This window comes from Miscanthus floridulus, chromosome 2, assembly GCF_019320115.1.
Source record: "Miscanthus floridulus cultivar M001 chromosome 2, ASM1932011v1, whole genome shotgun sequence".
Classification (NCBI taxonomy): domain Eukaryota; kingdom Viridiplantae; phylum Streptophyta; class Magnoliopsida; order Poales; family Poaceae; genus Miscanthus; species Miscanthus floridulus.
The window spans coordinates 131635353-131651573 of record NC_089581.1 but is presented as its reverse complement, the minus strand read 5'-3'; the positions used below and the strand labels follow the sequence as shown (position 1 = coordinate 131651573).

Here is a 16221-nt window from a genome sequence, read left to right as displayed (position 1 = left end):
TCGTGAATAGTTTTTAATAAAAAAACTATTTTCTTATTTCTTTTTTAATTCTAGTCTCACATCGGTATCTTAGTTAGTTAATTAAGGGTCATAGAAATTATTATCCTAATTTTCGGGATGAGATTGCCTCTTGTGATACGTAACCAAAGAATGCAACACAGTACTCTGTACGGGGGTACTCTTTACCGAATAATTATCCTTTCCTTCTCCGCACAGAAAACGAAAGAAACTGAAACGTGCCATTTAATGAACGCCGTACGAAGAAACGGCGCTGCAAAAGCGGGAGATCCCGTTCCATCCCCTTTTCCCTTGCCGAATGCTACCCGAAACCAAACAAAACCCACCGAGACGGCGAGACGCGTCGAGCGAGTACACACTGACACGCCCCACGCGAGGCGAGACACAGCTCACCGTCCCACCGAGTCACCTGCCGCCCTCGCTCGCTCCCTGCCGCCATCTGCGCTGCTCTGCGGCCCCAGCCACAGCCGGCGCGCGCCTGCTGCCGCCCTCGACGGACCCGGTGGCCCACCGTTCTCTTCTCCCCGCGCTGCGAGGCGGCTAGGCGGGAGGTCAGTTAATGCGCCCGTGACAGGCGGCGTCGAGCGACGGTGGCGGGATAACTTAAACCCGCCGTCTCTCGAGGCGGCGCCCGCGGAGGACCAGGCGGGAGGCCGAGGAAGGGGGAGGCGGTGAGGCGCGGCCATGGGGGGCGCCAAGGCGGAGGACAAGCCCGCCGCCGCCGCTGCAGACGATTGGTGCTACCAGTTTGGAAACAAGGTTGGATTTCTTCACCACTTGTTGCCCTGTGCGATCCTGGGTCACGTTTTCGGGTTCCGCTTTGCCTGGGCAGCGAGGTTAGGCTGACAAATCTCAAGGAAAATGGAGCGGAGTACCTTTGGCGTTGGCCTTTGGAATCATTCCCTTGGGTTCGCACTCTAAATCCGTCTCTGCGAGCTTTCCCTCAGCACTCACACTTTCTGTAGCCAGCATTCTTCTCCTGGAACCCTGATCTGAAATGTCACTAAATCAATGGGGTCGCATTGATTTTAATCGTTTCCCGTTTCTGTTTCCCCCTTTAATGTGTCTGCTAGTTCCAAGTTCGGAGCCGTTTCCGTTCTCTGTTTCAAAACTGAAGATTGTTATTAAGTTCTGTTTTTGGTTACATACAATCCCTTTGTTTTTGGTTCAATCCTTTTTTATCGCGGGTGAAGTAAGGAGGAATCTGTTGTTCCCCTGTTCCATTTCTGGGTGCAGTATGAGTCGCAGAATAGGAATCCACTTGATTTAGTCGGTTTATTCAGCCTGTTTGCTTGCTCGTAAACGATCGTAAATTTCCAGTCAGCAACAGTGTTTTTCTCTCGCACCAAACCAGCCAGCCGTAAATAATTCACGATCGTTTCGTGTCACCTCAGATGTGTCGTATTGATGATGACTGCATCTTCCGGCTGTAATATGCATCTCGGCTTGCATTTGTTTATCTCTTTATTAGTACTTCCATCATTTTCGGCCACCATTTTTTTTTGTCTTCTTTGATGAGAATGAGAACGAAAGCTGTCATACTCCTCGTTGGGATAGATTCATTTAGTATAAGGCAGTTCGGCGACAGAATCTGAGAATGTACTTCACAGAAAAGGCCCTTTTCATCCCTTGCCGTGTCTTCCATGTTGGTAAAGGCTAGTAGCTTATTTGAATAGTACGTGCCCATTTTAACTCCCCTGGGGGACACAACTGGGTTTGGGAAGAAGGACCAGATAGATCTTGAAGTTTTATTTGTTTATTTATTATATAGATGTAGCCAAATGGATGCTTCTCAACTCACCTCGTTCCAACATAGAAATATTCTTGTTTGTGTTATTTTGCTGTAAGGTTTGTTACTTTGTAGCACAAGGTTACAAAATGACAGATCTTACCTCAAAAAAGGGCTCCAATGTATATACTGGCACTGAATGGAATATGCATTGTGCACCTTCTGATTGGTTTTGTACTGCTCGGAATCTGTTTGCAGAATGCATTTGACTTGAAGTCCCTGAAAAAATCACCACTCCCGTTGAGAATGGTTGTCTTTGCTATGACTATGTTATGCGGGATATCTATTTGCTCAATGTGTATGAAGCAACTAGGGAGTGATGGCTGGTCAAGAATCGTCAAGATTGAAGTTGTGGAGCAACCATGTAATAAGTCCACAGTTCCTCCTTCTGAGGTTCAATTTGTGCATTATCCTCAACCGATAACTTACAGCAGGTGAGATTTGCCCTGAAGCAAGATTGAGCAATCTGGTTTGTTTAATGCCTAATATAATTTTAATTTCTAGGGAGGAGTGCAAGTGCAATGCTGTCCAATTCTTTGCAATTATATCATCACAGCGATCTGGAAGTGGCTGGTTTGAAACCCTTCTTAACAGCCACATGAATGTTAGCTCCAATGGTGAAATTTTCTCTAGAAAAGAAAGGAGAAGTAACATTTCCTCTATAATAAATACCTTGGATAAAGTGTACAATTTGGATTGGAACAGTAGTGCTTCCAAGAATGAGTGCACTGCAGCTATTGGCTTCAAGTGGATGCTAAATCAGGTGAGGACTAAAACATGCAGTATAGATAATTTATTTGGATGATCCTTTTCATTTATTTTTCATTTAGTTTCAGTATATTTCAATTATTGAATCTGTAGGCTCGTAAACGGCATGTGTTCTCAACTGTAGATGCTAGATGTTATTGCATATTGCACCAAACTTTCCCCCACTCTATGGAACTTTTGTTTTGGGAATCCCCTTTATGGGACTGTTGGATAGCTAGTTTAATTTCCTGACTTGCTGTCAGAAACACCTTATGCATGGTTACTGATCCACACCCAGGGCTCGGTGGGCTAAATGCTCTGATGCCTTGTTTAGGCAGCGTTGCCTAGATATGTGCTGATTTTTTTTTCATGAATTTCGTAAATCTAAGTAGGCTGACTGTTTGTGGTTCTAGTGTAGAGCTAGAAAAGTGCAGGCTCTTACTTCAGCTGAACTGCTGAATGCTTGAATGATTTGTTATATACCTTTTTTTGTGAACCTCATGTGTGATTCTAAAATGGATCGTTTCTGACTCGATCTTGAACATGGCCTGATTGTCCTGTACTCCTGTGCAGTATACTATTCTTTTGTAGTTTTGTGTTAATTTCATCAATCTGAAAGAAGTAAATATTCTGGCCTCCAGATCCTGCATTTTAGACAATTTTTTTATTGAACACAGAGGAGAACTGCGTGTCATTGCATTAAGAAGAAGAGATTTTGTTACATCTGTTCATTAGATGCATTTTGGACTATGAAAGAGAGTATACTGCAAATGCATATATTTGATATTCCCCCCCTTCCAAATTATAAGACGTTTTGGCTTTCTAGATACTTGCTTTTACTATGCATATAGACATAGTGTATATCTAAGTACATAGCAAAAACTATGTATCTATAAAAGCCAAAATGTCTTATAATTTGGACGGAGGGAGTAGTTTTCGTAGTGTGTCCAGTAGATCAACTATAATCGACATGGCAAGCATATTTCTTTCAGGGATTCATCTAATTTGTCTGAGGCTGAAAACTAACGTTTACCTAGTAGACAGATTGACTAATAAAATCATGAATATTGGCCAAACATAGAGAGTTGGAGACTGGAAACAAACAAGCATTCTTCTGACGGTCACGTTTTCAGGGTCTTGTGGCAAATCATGTGGATGTAGTGGACTACTTCAATCAAAGAGGAGTCTCTGCAATATTTCTCTTTAGAAGGAATCTGCTCCGTCAGTTGGTATCACAACTAGCGAATAATCATGACAGATCCCTTAAGCAATTAAATGGAACACATAAGGCCCATGTTCACACAAAGCATGAGGTAATGCTATACAAGAAATGGTTCAACTCTGCCTCAGTTATGTCAGCAGTCTCTGAGTGATCTCTATGTCTGATGTGTTATTTTTCCTTCACAGGCTCATATACTTGCAAGATACAAGCCCAGGCTCAACACGACATCACTAATATGGCAACTGAAACAAGCTGATGAATACACTCGTGATGCTCTTCAAAACCTAAATAACACCCGCCACATCACTGTCTATTACGAGGATATCGTTCGCAACAGAACAGTGAGTTCTTACTGATTCATTGTTAACATATTCTGTTTCCTTCCATTGTGTTGCTTACAAGCACTGCATTGTTGCAGAAGCTTTTTGATGTCCTGGATTTCCTCAAAGTGCCGAGGAGGAATCTGGTGAGCCGGCACGTGAAGATACACACAAAGCCACTGTCGGCGCAAATTGAGAACTGGGCCGAAGTCTACAGTGCTCTCAACGGTACCCAGTACGAGGGTTTCCTGAATGCCGCTGACTACGTAGTATAACATCACGTCTACAGTCCCTTATAGCTCCCCCTTGTGTGCGTGTGATTCTTTCGTTCTTGTTTTTTCAAGTAGCTGGCCTTGGACGTGCCTGGCAGAAATTTTGATGCGGGGAAGGCGCTTTGCCATGGTTGCATTATTCGAGTTCCTGGTTAGCCTCACTAATTGTACACCTGCTTTCCTGATGGCCTTGTAACTGACCCTCGAGCTTCTCTAATCTCTTGCCGCCCGCTTGTAGTGCTTGCTGTTCTTGTTCACATGTGCTTGCGTGCTGTGTCAGGTGATCTTTCTCTTGCCATCGAGAAACAAAGCTGTGCATCTGAACTGAGGCGTGTCTTTCCATTGGATGTTTCCGGTGGGTAAGGCGCTGCGCGATGCAGTTGCCCTTCCGGCTTTAGCTGATACTCCTACAGTATATGATAGCCGGCTTATTGCGCCATGGCATAGCTGGCTCTGAAAAACCGGAGGTGGAATTTTCAGCGATCGCGAACTGTTTGGAAGTGCTATGACTTGGATAAACAAACCAGGTCTGTCATATTGGAGTGACCCCGTGTTGATCTTTAGGCGGGTTTGGGGCTGAAATGATCGTAGATTATTACTGCTGGTTGGTTTGGTGTGTGAGAAAAATACTGTTTTTGCTGGAAATTTACGATCGTTTATGACCTGTCTCACTGTTGTCTGGGGCATGTTGTCTGGGGCATGTTCGGCTGATAAGCTGGCCGGTAAATTTAAGCGAACAGGCCCTTGGGCATCAGTCGTTGACTACGTCTACACTGGTGTCGTTTCTGACAGACTTTGAAGTCACTTTTGGCGTCCACACGGCGATCTCAACAAGCGCGAAGCTGTACAAATGTCACGGTCAACGACCGGTAGAGGCCCAGAACAAACCAATTACCCAAGGGCTATGTTTCTGGGCCGAGCAAGCCATGATTCGTGGTGACCGCACCGATGGGCTCTTTCCCTTCCCTATCCCGAAGCATTTTCGGCCTTGTTCCATTCTGCAGTTACGCACCTCTTTTTTTTTCGCAAATGGCCCGCTTATGATTTTTTTTTATTTGACGGAGTCCGCTGCGCTGATGAAAGTTGAACTTGGGGAAGCTCGGAGATGCTGCCGATGGAGTGGAACGACCAGCAACCTCGTAAAAATAATAAAGGCACTGTATAAGGATATAAATTGGCACATCAAATTTGTGCTGAGATGTATAAGGATATAAAATGCTACGTCAGTTTTATGCCGAGATGGAGAAAGGAAGAGATAATAAGTTAAGTGCAGCCGTAAGCCAAAAAGAAGCCCTAAATACTCATGATGTACTTACAAGGCAACTCTCACTGGAAGTTTCATTAGAGCTTCATTTGTATTTAATAAGGCGTGACATGCATTTTCTATAACGTGACAACACTTTTAGGAAGAGAGAATAAATGAATTTACAGGGATGACACTCTTTTGGTACGATTATCAACTCGCTGTGCGTCATGAAATTGAATATCGATGAAACCATAGAATGAAACTTTCCATTAAAAATGACTATTTCATCCATGTTTAATTTCATTTTATATGACATGACAATATTAAAAACATCTTCATATCTATGAAACCATAGAATAAAACTTTTCATTGAAAATGACTATTTCATCCATGTTTAAATTCATTCTATATGACATGACAATATTAAAAACAACACCTTCATATGTATGAAGCCATAGAATAAAACTTTCCATTGAAAATGACTATTTCATCCCTTTAATTTCATTCTATATGACATGACAATATGAAAAATAACAACAAAAAAAAACTTTTCACTAAGACTAATGAGTACTACTCAACCGCAAGAAGCCGAGCAATTAATATGGATGTCTGCACCATGCCGTGTCTTGTAAAACTTGAAACAAAATATTACTCCCTTTGTCCAAAAAAGGTACGAACGACGTGCATAGATGCAGGCTCTTGCACAAGATCCGACCATGACATCCCCCAATCACACAAAGATGAACCACAGATAAAGCAGCCACCGTAACAATTGGCTTGTCATGGGTTCCCAGTCCTGATCTACCTGGACTGGAACCCGACATGTCTTGTAGCATCCCCAAAGTTATCCCCAAGGTTTCACACAAACGTCTTCACTATTTGATTTTACAGATTTAGGGCTTCCTTATGATAATTGAGCAAAGGGGCTGCCCCATTTCTCTTATTACAGGATACTATGCAAACAACAGAAGCACAACTTGCTTTATTGCCAAATTAAGTTAAGAATGTTCTATGGACTACTACAATGGAAAATAAACATCAACATAGGACTACAAGATCACCCCAGGGAGCTGTCGCTAACTACTGAAAAGATTGCACCTGCAATATCAAGTTGCAGCCGTTAGTGAAATTGCACAACAATTGTAAAAAGAAAAGATTACTCAATTAGGTTCAGCTGAATATGCAATCATATTACAAGTTGACAATAACAACTCATATTTGTTAGCACCTTTTTAATACTTAGTCATGTAGTAAAAGAATTCATTTGAGTTGAGATATATTCAGTGTTTTCAGTCTTACAAGGTCTAGATTTCTTATGCGAGCTCGAGAACAAGAGCTGATGCTCCGCCTCCACCATTGCAAACACCAGCAACTCCGATCTTGCCACTCTTCGCCCTGAGAACCTGTTAAAAAGGAACAAGGATTATGAGGGTCGAGCACCATATATTTGATGTCCCAACATGATGACAACAGATTATGCCCAAGATTTTGCTTAAAGAAAATGAGAGAAACTACTGATCAGCAGCAAGAACCAAGAAGTGAAACAAGGGATGGGGTGGCTCTCATAATATGAGTCAAATATCAATGTGAACTCTACATTTGCAGGTTTATACAAGATCCTATTTGCAGATAATTTGCAAATTGAAAACCACTAAGGTAGTGTTTGGTATAGGGATGGGGTGGCTCGATCCCACATAGAATCCAGTAGCAATAGTGAAGATGTTTACTGTAAATCGCGAACCCTATGATGATATGCTAAATTATTTGTCAGAATTATTATTTACTCAAAGACTGGCATCTAATTTTTTACTACAAAAACATTGCACATCTTTAAACAAAAGGGATTGTATCTCAGAAGATAAAGCAAGCATCTTAAGATAGAACTTACACCAATAAGGGTAACCAAAATGCGAGCACCACTGCACCCGAGAGGATGTCCTAAAGATACAGCTCCTCCATGAACATTAATCTTTTCCTGCAAACACATATGTTGTTAGCACAGAGAATACTGTTATCATGCAATTACATGTTGCTGCTGCATAGCAAATAACAAAAGAGCCAATGTGTACTTTCTGAAAATGAGGTTTAACTTTTAAAATCCACAAAGAATGGCAGTTTAATACAGGTGACACTTACTGAAGGAATCCTGAGAAGCTTTTGATTTGCAAGTGCAACAGCCTGTATTGATAAGTAAAAAGACATATTATTACAAAAAAAAGTAATCAGTAAAACAAACTCTCAATGCATAACAAAGAAGGCTTACAAAAAACTAAGTAGTGAGTAAAAGAAACTCAATACATACCGAAAAGGCTTCATTAATCTCATAGAAATCAACATGGGATGACTCTAATCCAGCATTTGCGATAGCCTTTGGTATTGCAAGTGCTGGAGTGGTTGTAAAAAGCTCCGGAGCCTGTATAAACAACATCCATATTTACAAAATAATATTCCAGATTACAAATTCCAATAGTTGATAAACTTTGATATCTAAAATAAAAAACATAAAACCGTTCCAGATAAAATAACTTCTTATATCCTAAAATATTTAGATCACACTGTAAATTAGAATAAGCGCACTCTACTCTTAAGGGAGCTAACAACTGTTACTGTGGTTTACTTGAGCTGCATCAGCATATCCTTTGATCCTTGCATGGACTTGCAGGCCAAGCTCTTGAGCCTTCTGCCCACTCACCAAAACTAATGCAGCAGCTCCATCACTGATCCATATAAAACAAATTAGATATGCCTGGTTGCAGAAGGCTACACAAGCAATAGCAGGCAGTACACTGGGCAGTACTAGTCAGCTAAAAATAGACAGCACAAAGTGAAATGAACAAGGTCTAAGACAACCATGAAGAAAAAAAGTAGGCCAATTTTTGTTGTTTGAATGGACATAATAAGACATTAAAAAATGATTTTACTTATGTGATAAATCATTTACACCGATTTCGGTAGCAATTCTGAAGAAAAAGTTATCATTTATTTAACAAAGTAGAGCATACCCAAGCAGTCTAAAAACAAATAGAGAAGCAATGAAGTCAACAAAATGCATGCATAATATAAATAATATAATTTAACTGTCAACAATGAAATAGGTTGTCCTTCAGACCTGTCAGCTAAACAACATATGGCAGAAAAACAAGGTCTCAGAAAGCCTTTTGTAGGACAAAAAGGTCTCGGAAATAATTCAAGCAGCTACCTTATACTAGAAGCATTTCCAGCTGTAACTGTACCACCATTCTCCTTGAAACTTGGGCGAAGTTTATTTAGTTTTACTGGGTCAAACTAAGAGACAAAAGAAATAGCACAAGACATAAATTAAACTGTCATGCATTGATCTTACAATAACTGTTAACAAGCTCATTATGCGAGGGACGTTGCATTTGGAGGAAGCAAGAATAATGAATCAAGTGCCTGCCAGTCTTTTTGCCTTTGACCAACTACAAGTTTTATTTTGTTCAAAATATTTTGTTACATCAGAAAAAAAAAACCTTATCCAGGCTTTCATCTTTGTCAATAAGTGTTGGGGGTTTTCCTCTACCAACAGGAACTTGAACCTGGGGGACAAAACATTGAACATAAGAAAACCAAGCAAAGCACATAATGTCTAGTATCATCAATGAGGGAGAAAATTACCGGGACGATCTCCCATGTAAAAGCACCACTGTCGCGAGCAGCAATTCCACGCTCGTTGCTTTGGATAGCAAATGCATCCTATGCAAGAGTAAGTAAAATCAAATATATCATAAATTGGAAATATATTTATTGCAATATAGCAAAAATGCATTGCAACAGATAAATGAAAATTCAAAGGCAACTGACAATTTTAATTAATACTATATCAAATTTATTAAGAAGAAGAATTACGTAAACAGACACAGGTATAAAATTGTAATGTCGTGTACTGATGAGCAGCTTTTAAGAGATTAATATTTCTATGGTTCTAACAAGAATACAAAAGGTTCTCATTTTTGGCTCTGTTTGGCTTGTGACCGCAGGTTGCTATAACTGAACTCTGGCCGCGCCAAAAGTCTAGCGTCCATTTTGTTCACCCAACATTTGGCGTCAAAAGTTGCCGTTGAGCACAACAGACAAGCATATAGAAGTGCGGCATGCCAGAGATGCGTCAAAAAGCAAACAGTGGCCAGAGTGAGTGGCACGCCAGACTTATGGTTCGGCAAGTTTGGGACATAAACCAAACAGGCCCGCACATCTACTTCTATCTTTGGAAGCAAATGAATGGTTAGTTCACAGACCCAGAGCATGCATAAGCCCACCCTCTCAATCATGCCATAACCTGACAGAAAATCATTGCCCGAAAGGATCCCAGTTACTAGACAAGGAATGCAGATGCTGGTCTAGACCATTTAGGATGATAACCAAGATAAAGCAAGAAGAATCCAGGGCACTCTCAAAAGAATTGCCAGCATTGACAACTGTTGAATACCACAACTTATATCTTGACAGATAGGGGAATATATTAATATATTATATACTATAACAAACGGCATTTACTGTTGTCTGTATCAAGAGACCTGGTCTTCTCTTGTGAGGGCATGACTGTCAGCACAAAGCTCGGCGCACATTCCCATGGCACAATCATTGTATGCATCCCAAAGCCCATCCTTAAGCATGGCGTCAACAAGTGTGTCATGACCAAAACGAGACCCCTTCCTGCATTTGTAATTAGCAAGCTTATTGTATTAAAGCAGTTGAAATCCACTTCAAACAAGAACATAATATACTTTCACAATAAAACTGGTCACTTCATTAATAGCCTCGCCGCTGGTGAATCGACATATCTTACAAACAAATTTAGAAATTGCAATGCAAATAAGTAAACATGCATGTACCCACCAAATAACTTAAGATTATAATTTGGTTTATGCAGCTCGATATTGGGTGTATCCACCAAATAATAATTGCATACCTAGCTTCAGCAATGTACTTTGGGGCATTGGACATGCTTTCCATGCCACCTGCCACAACAATATCATTGATACCCAATTGAATTGACTGTGCTGCAAACATAGTAGCTGCATATAGGAAAGAAAAGCAAGAGCATGGTCAGGTAATCTCTCACTTCTGTGAACTTTGAGCAGTGTATACAAGGACGGACAGATAAATTCGATTTAAACCTTTCATGCCAGATGCGCAGACTTTGTTAACAGTGGTGCAAACAACAGAGTTTGGTATCCCGGCACCCAGAGCAGCTTGCCTTGCGGGAGCTTGTCCCAAATTAGCACTCAAGACATTTCCAAAGTAGACCTCCTGCACGAGGGCTGGATCCACATTTGCTCTTTCCAGAGCAGCTAACAGCCCCAGCCATGGCCATGTCAGTGCTATTGGGGAGAAACAAATATAGCTTGTTCAGAGCTCAGATGTAAATGCAGAGAAGATTCGGATCTCACCTTGAATTGCTATGGAGCCAAGTTTTGTAGCAGGCAAGGAAGACAAGGCACCAAGGAAACCACCCATAGGGGTGCGTGCGACCCCGACAACACATACATCTGCGAGCAAGAAAGAAAAAGTTACTGACTGTAGAACAAATCAGAACCATCTAGTATGCATGCACCTCACAGTATATCTATAGTAATGTGTAAACCGTGCTTATAGTTCCATCTGATGGTACAAACCAAACACACATGAAAAGCACATACTGGCATACTGCACTACCAGTGAATCACTTGTTCCAATTGGAGCTATAACAACAATGATGGCAGTAGATGCTACAACCAAGTACGTGTGTAGCACTCCCTTCTGTGCAACCCGAAAAGGCAAAAACAGAACTTGTGGTAATAATATAAATGTATTTTGCAGTAACTTTTTAGTAGCAACAAACTTTGGAAGACAATGGATTCAATCAAGCAAACGGATCAGGGACTACAAGGACGAGATCAAGAGCATGGAGCAGCTAGAATGCCCTAATGGATGCAGACAGGCACTAGAATTACACGTAAAAGCGACAAATTTCGGCCTTGCAGGCTACAAAAAAAAAAAAAAAAAACAGAATTCCCAACATATCAGATCGCTGGAAGCGCAATGGCGTTCTCATTGGCCAAAAAATCTATCTTTGTACCTCTCGGCGTCTTGACGTCTGTCTGTTTGAACACAAGAAGAAGAGACGAAAAAATAATACCTCTGGGGGCGATGCCGTCGGAAGCCATGGCCGCCGGTCCGAAGTGCCGAAACCAACCGACCTGCGAATCAGGGGCGGGCCCAGTGAAAATGATCAGATCCGAATACAAATAGTAGATTGGGAGAGTTCGGGGTGTTTGAATTCTCACAGAGGAACGGAAGGGACGGCATACCTGGAGTATGCTGTCGCCGGCGAAGCGGCCGACGAAGACTGATCGAATGGCGGCGCCGCTAGGAAAAGAAAGGCCGAGAGAGAGAGAGAGGTTGAAGCGGAGGAAGAAAAAGGAGGGTTGGTGTTTTTTTTTTTTTTTTTTTTGACAATAATTGGTGTTGGTGTTTGGTGTTGACAAACGCAAGCACGCAACGCAACCCCACAGGCAAATCTCCTGAATGCATATTTTTAAAATCGGACTGGCTAGCGCCGGACGTCCTATCCGCAACGCTAGCATCGGACGGTAGCTGTTCAACGAGCGTGTTGAGCTTGCGAGCGAACGTTTCAGCAGTGTGCCCGCGTCAACCGTTGGAACGTATAAAAGCACAAACACTTGGAACATGGTTCTCGAATATTTATAAAAACATCCAAAAAACACTTGAAAATCATTGCAAATATATACAACATTTAGATGAAACAATTGCAACAGTTGTTCAATGAGCGAGTTGAGCTTGCGAGCGAACGCCCCAGTAGTGCGCCCACGTCAACAGTTGGAACATATAAAAGAAGACACATGAAACGCTTGAAATATACGTCTCAAACACTTGCAAAGACACATGAAAAATATTTAAAAATCATTACAAACATATGCAATATATAGATGAAACAATTACAACAGATGTATAAAACATCTTAAATGCTTCAATCATACGCTCGCAACATGCAAGTATATGCAACCAAAGTTTTTCTAGGTGCTAGGCAAAATCTAAGCGATGACCCCTAGCTTAGCGACTAGTCTAGCCTAGGCTAGCCTAGGCGATGCTAGATATTTTGCTAATTTAGTATAATATATAATATATATAGCATAATATATATATTTATATAGCAGAAATCATGAATAATTTAGATAGACATACCTTAGGCCCTTAGTCCTTACTTGTAGTTGATACGGAATAACAGAAGTGATGTTCCTTACTTGTAGTTGATGCAGCAATGCTCCAAGTCTCCAACAGTCCAACTGCAATGGAGAAGAGTAGAAGACAACAACAGGCAGCAACAGAGAACATAAAATGGATAGAAGACACACATTACAACACATGATTCTCAGTTCTTAGTTCTCACAACACAAAACACAAGCACACATGATTCTTAGGCTGTAGCAATCAACCAATCTGAGTTTCAGAACATGCAATCAGATTTCAGAACAAGCAATCAGATATAATGATATATATACATGTAGTACTACAGCAATTCACAGATTCATACTTCAGATTTCAGAAACAGAGGAGAGGATAGCAACAGGGAAACAGGGCAGAGCAGTTCAAGGGAGCAAGCAGAGCAGGGGAGGACATACCTTCGGCTTCGGGCGTCGACCTTGGGGGCTGGGGCTCCGCCTGAGGGAGATGACCGCCGGGGAGGGTACTGGGCGACGGGGAGTTGGCCGGCGGGAAGGCCTCAATGCGGGGAGGAGGATGAGCTGGGCGGAGACCGGGGAGGAGTGGAGGAGGACGAGGTCCGAACGGACTGGCGAGCGGGGAGGAGCATTGGCGCCGGCGGAAGCTGCTTCCCGGCGGAGAGGAGCGTCGCCTGGCAGCGGAATAGTGTCGCGCATGGCTTCGGTACCCATACGCGGCCTTATCCGTCGCACGCGCGGCAATTTCCCCCCGGCACCAACCTTTCCCCCGCGCGTGCTCGCCGGCCGCCACGTAATATTTTGCGCGCGCTGGGAAACCTGGGCCGACTCGAGTCGATTCCGTGCCGCCTAGGGCTTCTGGGCACCGCCGAGTTGCGCGGAGGCGCCGCCTAGCGCCGCCTAGGCGCTCCCGTCGACTTGAGGGGCGACTACCCCCTTAGTCCAGGCGCCGGGCCGTAGCCTAGCGACTAGGCGCGTCGTAGTCGTCGACTTTCAAAACTTGGTATGCAACACCAGATCTACTTTGCTGAAAACACTTGTAACATATGTCTGATACGAATGAAACATTTGGAACATACTCTCTCCATCCCAAAATAAGTGTCGCTATGGTAATCGTGCAAGTCAAACTTTTTTAAGTTTGACTAGGTTTGTAGCAAATATTAACAACATTTGTATCTTTAAACAAATTTATTATAAAAAATAGATTCAACGATCTATCTAATGATAATAATTATGTACTATAAATATTAATATTTTCTTATATATATTTGATCAAAGTTGAAAGCGTTTGACTCCTCGAGAAATAAGAACGACATTTATTTTGGGACTGAGAGAGTACACTTGAAACATACATGTATAGCCATTGCAATATGCGTAACATCCTGATATACTTTTACAACACTGATATGAAACATTTGTAACATACCTATGAAACATATATTTGTAATATGCGTTTTTAGCGTAATATCTCCTTGCTACTTGAGAACGGAGGCTCATTGGTGTGTGGAGTTCAGTGGTGTAGAGCTCGCCGCTCTGGTGAAGAAGGTCATGATAGGTCTAGGAGGAGGGTTGCGCGGCCTCGGTGAGCTGTTGCGCTGCCCTCGCGATAGGGCGCGTGCGGTGCTCTTGGCGAGTGGCACTTGTGGTGGAGCCGGCAACAGTGGTGGGAGGGTGCCGTACCCGCGGCGAGGCGCCCCAGCGTTGGAGAAGGCTACGACGAGCGGCAACCGCGCTAGAGAAGGCGAGCGATGGGGAACGCCGCAACGACCGTGAGAGTTGGGAAATAATGTCGCAGTCTTTTTTTTGAGAAACTATGAAGGAAGGTAGAGAGGAGCAGGATTATTGGGCTGGTAGCGCATAGCCTAGGAAGCGCGGAGCATCTACATAAGTCTTTCTATTCTATCTAAATTTGGAGAGCCATCTATATAAAAAGTCGCTTTCTATATGTTTTCATTCTCTAACCGTTTTTCTATATTTTGTGTATACTTAAGAGAGCCATTTTCACTATTTATCTCTAGCCAGTGAGAAATCTGAAATAAATAATGGCTATATTTGGATAACCACTTATAGAAATGGTTCAAGAGTAATTTTTCATCAAAATCTCCAATCCTAACCATCAAAAAGGATAATGAAAGTCTCTTGGAGTTGCACTTATGTTAGAAGTATATTTTCTATCGTATAATAAGTAAAGCATTAAAAGTTATTTTTGTTTTTTTGCCATGTTGCCTTCCTTTTTCTCTCTTTTCTAAGGGAAAATAGCAACAATGCTCATTTATTTAAGAAGGAAGCAAACCGAATTTTACATAAGTGAATAGTACATAAGAAATTAATGTATTGGTTTTTGGTCATGTTATCTCAGGTCTCTCTTTTCTTGTTAAAAAAAGTAGGAGCACTTAGCGTGTTTGATCTCATATTTTAGGCCATGTGCATCCTAAAGGCATTCGCTCTGTTCGTTTGGACTGGTTTGGCTTATAAGTCATGGCTAAAAGTACTATTGGCTGGTTTGGTGTGAGAGAAAAATACTATTCGTTGGCTGATAAGCCAGGGCTTATAAGCTAAATACGACCAAACGAACAAGCTGAACGTTGACGGTGTTTTCTATCCTCAACTTTGCACGAGAATCCGTATACAAGGATCTTATAGGGTGGTCTGATTGTTTGCATTGGTCTATATCAAGGCTTATGATGTAAAATTATTTTCTTGTTTAGTTGCCCATATAGATCCCTAAGCATGTTTACACTATGCCAAGACTGCATTAGCTAGTACTCAAGGTGTTGTCATATACTAAATCTGTTCTAAATTATAGTTCGTTTGACTTTTTTTACCCTAAGTTTGATCACTCGTTTTATTCAAAAATTTATGTTAAATATCACTTCTTTTGTTGTGGCTTACTTTATTAATAAAGGTTTTTTTAAGAATGACTTAAATTTGACTATGTTTATATATATTTTTTGAATAAGACGAGCAACTAAATTTAGAATAAAAAAAATCAAATGAATTATAATTTAAAACGAATGAAGTATTAAACAATGTAGGATTGCACGAGTACCTCTATAAGAACTATCAACAGGCACTACGATACAAAGTAACCAAAAATCAAATGAATTATAATTTAAAACGAATGAAGTATTAAACAATGTAGGATTGCACGAGTACCTCTATAAGAACTATCAACAGGCACTACGATACAAAGTAACCAAACATAACTTTATAGAGAACAATCCATATATGCCTACATCTTAGTATATATACAGGTATTCTCTTCGTTCTAAATTATAAATCGCTTTGATTTTTTTTGATAAAATTATTTTATTATATATCTAGATATAATAAATATGTCTAGATATCTAGTAAAATAGATAAATAAAAAAGTCAACTTATAATTCGAAAGAGGGAGTATATTAT

General features: G+C 41.3%; 2 protein-coding genes across 2 annotated transcripts; one reads left to right on the top strand and one right to left on the bottom strand.

Moving 5' to 3' along the window:
• The first annotated feature begins 362 nt into the window (after positions 1-362).
• LOC136539702 (uncharacterized) lies at positions 363-4932 on the top strand. Its single transcript, XM_066531665.1, has 6 exons — positions 363-777; positions 2006-2241; positions 2312-2570; positions 3688-3867; positions 3962-4117; positions 4195-4932. Exons 1-6 carry the CDS (start codon positions 703-705, stop codon positions 4369-4371), a joined length of 1083 nt encoding a protein of 360 aa, XP_066387762.1. The 5' UTR covers positions 363-702; the 3' UTR covers positions 4372-4932.
• A 1649-nt stretch (positions 4933-6581) lies between these two features.
• Positions 6582-12021, bottom strand: LOC136539701 (acetyl-CoA acetyltransferase 2-like). Its single transcript, XM_066531664.1, has 15 exons — positions 11926-12021; positions 11754-11814; positions 11026-11124; positions 10753-10926; positions 10545-10650; positions 10150-10288; positions 9251-9328; positions 9106-9171; positions 8814-8899; positions 8232-8331; positions 7917-8027; positions 7751-7792; positions 7503-7589; positions 6914-7017; positions 6582-6712 (listed from the first exon to the last, which is right to left on the bottom strand). Exons 2-14 carry the CDS (start codon positions 11779-11781, stop codon positions 6928-6930), a joined length of 1206 nt encoding a protein of 401 aa, XP_066387761.1. The 5' UTR covers positions 11782-11814; positions 11926-12021; the 3' UTR covers positions 6582-6712; positions 6914-6927.
• Between the last annotated feature and the right edge of the window lie 4200 nt (positions 12022-16221).

Coding starts and splice junctions, on each gene's coding strand:
- LOC136539702 (XM_066531665.1), top strand. CDS start 703: ATGGGGGGCGCCAAGGCGGAGGACAAGCCCGCCGCCGCCGCTGCAGAC. Junction 2,242..2,311: donor CAACCGATAACTTACAGCAG/GTGAGATTTGCC, acceptor TTTAATTTCTAG/GGAGGAGTGCAAGTGCAATG. Junction 3,868..3,961: donor ATGTTCACACAAAGCATGAG/GTAATGCTATAC, acceptor TTTCCTTCACAG/GCTCATATACTTGCAAGATA.
- LOC136539701 (XM_066531664.1), bottom strand. CDS start 11,781: ATGGCTTCCGACGGCATCGCCCCCAGAG. Junction 8,900..9,105: donor AAGATGAAAGCCTGGATAAG/GTTTTTTTTTTC, acceptor TTTGTCTCTTAG/TTTGACCCAGTAAAACTAAA. Junction 7,590..7,750: donor AGCTTCTCAGGATTCCTTCA/GTAAGTGTCACC, acceptor ATGTGTTTGCAG/GAAAAGATTAATGTTCATGG.